The sequence below is a fragment of the Arachis ipaensis genome, chromosome B07 (assembly GCF_000816755.2).
Source record: "Arachis ipaensis cultivar K30076 chromosome B07, Araip1.1, whole genome shotgun sequence".
NCBI classification, from domain to species: domain Eukaryota; kingdom Viridiplantae; phylum Streptophyta; class Magnoliopsida; order Fabales; family Fabaceae; genus Arachis; species Arachis ipaensis.
The window spans coordinates 8,636,128-8,642,431 of NC_029791.2; the positions used below are offsets into that span (position 1 = coordinate 8,636,128).

At 32.5% G+C, this 6,304-nt stretch overlaps 1 protein-coding gene across 1 annotated transcript; it reads left to right on the forward strand.

Moving 5' to 3' along the window:
- LOC107609661 (laccase-12) lies at positions 3,046-6,304 on the forward strand. The gene is made up of 6 exons (XM_016311669.2): positions 3,046-3,339; positions 3,433-3,584; positions 3,703-3,947; positions 4,145-4,273; positions 4,792-5,751; positions 5,840-6,304. Exons 1-6 carry the CDS (start codon positions 3,223-3,225, stop codon positions 5,968-5,970), a joined length of 1,734 nt encoding a protein of 577 aa, XP_016167155.1. The 5' UTR covers positions 3,046-3,222; the 3' UTR covers positions 5,971-6,304.

The following is a 6,304-nucleotide window of genomic DNA, read 5'->3' on the forward strand; positions in this document are numbered from 1 at the left end:
TTTAATAGTGGAACAATATTAAACTTATTTTTTAATAGTGGAATAAAAAATATTAAATATTTAAAAAAATTTTAAATTGAAATAAAATATTTAAAAAATTTTAAAATTAAAATAAAACATTTAAAACATTAAAGTAAAATTCGACTTTAGTTGGATTAGTTGGATCTTTCATTGTAAAGATAGTGTGAGATATCTCGGTTGTGATTTAAGATTGTAGATCTTAATTGTTTGAAATTCATATATTAAGGAGGATAATAATGAGAGAAATAAACTTAATTAATTATGAATCTTTTATATTAAAATTCGACCTAGGCTCCAAAAAAATACTTTATTCTATATATTTTTTAGTTGGATCTTTCATTGTAAAGATAGTGTGAGATATCTCGGTTGTGATTTAAGATTGTAGATCTTAATTGTTTGAAATTCATATATTAAGGAGGATAATAATGAGAGAAATAAACTTAATTAATTATGTTGTCCAATAATCTTTTATCTATATGTCATGAATGATGTCAAATTGTCAACTGTCAAGGAGCATTGTCTATATAAGATTCTCATATATATTCTTTAAATTGTGAGGGTCCAAAGTAGCTAAATTACAGATACAACTATGTAAGGCATCATTTGTAGTGAAGTCAAAATTTATATATCTCACGTGGGGTGTGAGACCAAAAGAATCGTTTATATGTACTTGCTTTGAGGCGTTATATATGTGTAGTGATTTCATAATAATATAATTCATGTGTTTGCATGTTAATTAAAATTGAAAATTTTAGATCATAATTAAAATTCCGAGAGCCCCATCAAATGCATTTACTTGATTTCTTTAACTAAGTTTTCTTAAATCATGGATATGAGGGGAGTTATTATGTGGAATAAACTAGTACGTACTTAATCAAATTTGCGTTTTTGAATGATGATTGGATTGGGGTATCAAATGGATAATTTTCCTTGAAAAATCGTCATGTGTTACATTTTCATTTGACATGTGGCGTTACCCTACACTTCAACAAAGTGATCATACATATTATTTGGTATTGATTATACATAAATGTACGTATCTTTGAGCATGACATATATATTAAATCTGTGTGCTATATAGTTCACTATTGATCATCCATGTTTGAAAATATTAGGGCGACAGGCCACCTAATTTAATACTAGATAACTTAGTAAGTTTCAATTTTCATAATAAGTACCTTTAACTAATTAAATTCTTGTTAGACCCAATCAAATCACTTTAACTTCACAATAGCTTCTAATTATATTATTGTACTATGCACCTAATATATAATATAAGGTCGTCAAATTTTCACATTCAATGTTAAGTTTCTTCTAGTCACCAGAATTGAACAAAACTATTGGCCTAATACATATAATAATAATATACTATAGACTATATAGTATTCAAGAACTAGCTTAGTTTATAATTCCATAAAGTTAGAGAAGAAAACATTGTCAGGATATGTTTTAATTATAATTGTAAAGCAACAAAAAAAAATAAATAAATAAAGGCATAGTAGTTGTTAATAACGCGGATTAATTACTTCTTAATCAAACGATTGGCGATAAAATTTAAATTACTATGGGATTATTTTTCCACAACCACCGGAAACATACACAAGGGAAAAAGTCAAATTTGACTAACTCAAAATTAATTTGCACTCTTTTACGCACATTTCCAAACTCTAATTAACTTCATGTCTTTAATTAAACTATACTCTAGCTTAATTAGCCTAATATTACAAGACTAAAAAGAAGAAAATGCATTTGTATGACGGTTGCAATTCAAGGTTTCTTGCACTGAATTACATTTACATACATTTCAACGGATAAGTTAGAAATTAAATACTTTTTTTTTTTACCAAAAATAGAGAAATTTGAATTCGCAACTTTTAAGAAAAAGACTATACTATTTAAATTATAACTCTTTGTTATAAATATAATCTCCTCGTATTCATTTAAGAGGCCCTGCGGGTTTAAGTCTCCTATTTTCAATAAAAAATAAGGCTAAAAATTAAATAACCACATCGTGTCAGTTAATAATTTACACTTTTTTAAGGTTTAAGTAAATTGGACATAATTATCCAATTGGGGTTAAGATAACGACCTTTAAATTCTTTCAAGGTTGATTTAGTAATTTTGTTTGGACAGAAATATAGAACCACTAAAATATAAATTTATTTTAAAAAAAAAAAGACACATGCATATAATTAAAATCAAAATAAATATTTCTATATATCTTTTAAAAAAATTGTTTAATTTTTTTGTCAGTTCAAAATAGAACAATACAGACAGACAGAGATATATGATGATATGCTATATATCCTCTTTTTTTTTGTATTTTATATTTTGAGACAATTAATAATTATAAAAGAACCTTTTGGAAACCAACAATGTTTAATATTTTTTGCCATCATTTGATTAGTACAAATATTAAATTGTCTTTAACAAATCAATTTTACTCATTTATGTATATAAATTTTAAAAAATGTGAATTCATATAGCATTGTTTTAATAATAATTCTAAAAATTTATTTCAGATATACTAATTAAGTGACCTACATTCTCATTGATAATGAGAATCAGACTCAAATCCTTATAAAATATGCATGAAACCATTCTTTAGTCTTTACTGATTGTTCTAACTTTTTGGCAGTAATTTACAATACACTAACTAGCTAATAATTGACAACATGACTCGTACAAAAAGGGAAATAAAAAAAAAGATAACAACATTACAACAATAAAGATTAAGAAAAACACTTTGTGCTTCAGTGCTTGGCTTTTCGTGATGGTCCCCTTAATTAGAATAATATACTTTTACGCGAACAAAAAAGTATTGATGGTACCGCGTGATGAATACCAATTAAAAAGAAAATTAAAAAACAAAAAATAAAAATAAAAAACCTACATGTTTGATAATTATATATGATAAGGATTATGCAAATAAATGAAATTATAATCCAAAAGCTATAAATTGATGAAGACTTGAGAAGCAAGCATGGAGTCATATGAACTTAATCATCTACTAGTGGGTGCAACAACTTTTATAGGGTTGAACTAAGTTTCTCTGACCATTTTAGCCATGACAAAATAAACCTAATCTGCCAACCTAAATGACTCTAATCTCCCCTATAAAAACACCCCTCTCACATTCTTACTTGCATTGCAAATTAAATTCTCTCTTCAATTCATTCTTATTCCACTAATAAGAAAGAAATGGAAGCTCTCAAGAACTTTGGAAAATGCCCCATTATTTTCCTAGCTGTTTTTGCTCTCTTAGCTTCAACATTATTGTCCTTGGCAAATGCCAAAGTTCATGAGCATGAGTTTGTCGTACGTTGTCTCACATTAACCTTTTATTTTTACTTTATTCAAAAATAATTATAAAATGTGACGTTTTTTATTTTTTATTTTGAAATGAGATAGATTCAAGCAACTCCAGTGAAGAGGCTGTGCAAAACTCACAGCGCTATTACAGTGAATGGCCAATTACCTGGACCAACCTTGGAAGTCAACAATGGAGACACTCTCATTGTTAAAGTCATTAACAAAGCTCGTTACAATGTCACCATTCACTGGTACAATATAAGTGTTATTTAATTTTATATATTCTATATAAGGCATGTGCATATATTAAGATACCATGCATGGTGCATGCAAGAAACTAAAGGCTTTATGTTGGTTGAAATTATATAGGCATGGTGTTAGACAAATCAGAACAGGGTGGTCAGATGGACCAGAATTTGTGACACAATGTCCAATTCGTCCCGGAGACAGTTACACTTACAGGTTCACCATCCAAGGACAAGAGGGTACACTTTGGTGGCATGCTCATAGTTCATGGCTAAGGGCCACCGTCTATGGCGCTTTAATCATTCGTCCTAGGGAAGGACAGGGCTACCCTTTCCCAAAACCCAAGCGCGAGACACCTATTATTCTAGGTATTTTACACAACAATAATATTACGTGTACATTAAAATTAATAACCTAAATCATTACTACTATAAAATATATATTAAAAATGAGTTAAAAATAATATTTTTGTTTACACAAATATCTAATGGTGTATTGGCACACTATTAGTAGAAGGACTAAATTGTAAAGATGTGATTATGATTTTGATGATGATGATTAATAGGGGAATGGTGGGATGCAAACCCAATCGATGTTTTGAGACAGGCCCAACAAACAGGGGCAGCACCCAACATATCTGATGCATACACCATCAATGGTCAACCTGGTGATCTTTACAAATGCTCTACCAAAGGTTTGCTTCTTTTCTTATTAGTCACATCTCTTCATAATTAATTAATTAACTTTATGAAAGGAGGAGTATAGTAATAATTAAAGAGCAATGCTAGGGGCCAGCAACTTTTGTGATTGATAGCCATCAAATAGCCATCAATGATGATCTAATGGTGTGAGATTGATGTGAGTTTTCATCCAATGACTCACCTTTCTCTGCTGGCTACATGCTGGCCAAAATTCAACAAAACTGCTGGCCCCTAGACTTTTCCATAATTAAAAGTGAAAATTTCAAAGCAAAGAACCGTTGAACTCTAAAAAAATTATTAATTATGGACTATAATTAATGAGTCGACAGGATATATTGCAAAAGTCCACATGATTTGACGGGGCTAAAGTAAATTAAGTAATATTTTTTGCTCTTTTGTGATCACAATCGTTGCACCATACAAATCTCTTGTTTTCTTTTTAGCATGCTCTAATCTTGTAAGTTGGTGCCTTTAATAATTAATTTTTTAAATTTGTTTGATGTAACAACAGAAACCACAATTGTTCCAATAGATTCCGGCGAGACAAACCTCCTCCGCGTGATTAACGGCGGACTGAACCAACCGCTGTTCTTCTCGGTGGCGAACCACAAGCTTATAGTGGTGGGTGCAGACGCATCGTACCTGAAACCCTTCACGACTTCAGTTATAATGCTGGGTCCAGGTCAAACCACGGACGTTCTAATAACCGGAGACCAACCTCCTTCTCGCTACTACATGGCCGCACGCGCTTATCAATCTGCACAAAATGCACCGTTCGACAACACCACCACAACCGCAATCCTCGCCTACAAATCTGCACCGTGCCCCGCCAAAGGAACACTTGCACCGAAACCCCTCATGCCTCTTCTCCCTGCATACAACGACACCAACACCGTAACCGCTTTCAGCAGAAGCTTCAGAAGCCCAAGAAGAGTGGATGTTCCCGCCGAGATCGATGAGAATCTCTTCTTCACCATCGGTCTTGGCCTCAACAATTGCCCTCCCAACTTCAGCAAGAATCAGTGTCAGGGACCGAACGGAACAAGATTCACTGCCAGCATGAACAACGTATCCTTCGTTCTTCCCAACAGCATCTCGATCCTTCAAGCTCACCATCTCGGTGTTCCTGGCGTGTTCACCACTGATTTTCCGGTGCAGCCTCCGGCGAAGTTTGATTACACCGGGAATGTGAGTCGTTCGTTGTGGCAGCCTGTTGCGGGGACTAAGGTGGCCAAGTTAAGGTACGGTTCGAGGGTGCAGATTGTGTTGCAGGATACTAGCATTGTTACCCCTGAGAATCATCCAATTCATCTTCATGGATATGATTTCTACATTGTTGCTGAAGGGTTTGGGAACTTTGATCCTAAGAAAGATTCTTCTAAGTTTAATCTTGTTGATCCTCCTATGAGGAACACTGTCGCCGTGCCTGTTAATGGTTGGGCAGTTATCAGATTTGTTGCTGATAATCCAGGTAAACTCAGAAAAAAAATTATCTAACGATTTTCAACTATTATTTTTACAGTAAAGATAATTTTACTTAATAATTGTGATGAATGTAGGTGCTTGGATTATGCACTGTCATTTGGATGTTCACATCGGATGGGGTTTGGCGACGGTGCTCTTGGTGGATAACGGCGAAGGCTTATTGGAATCCATAGAGCCACCACCGGAGGACTTGCCTCTATGCTAGGAGATTTAATTTCATTATCAAATTCATCTGTCCAATTATCAGGGTTTTGTTATTTTCTCTTTTATATATATAGTTTTGGAAGTTCATTATTATTGTTGTTTCCCCTGCATTAGGGGACCTTTTTCTTTTTTTTTTTTTTAATTTTTGTTAATTGTTCTTTTAATATAGAGATAAATCGGGTCAATTAGCTAGGAGATGGTGATATGTAGTTTCATCACAATGTCATCTGATCCAGTCACAAACCCGACTGGTTATTAAATTGATTTTAGAAAATGTATTTTTCCTTGGTATCCCTGTTGCGATAAACAATGCTAAGTTTTGATTTTGATTTTTA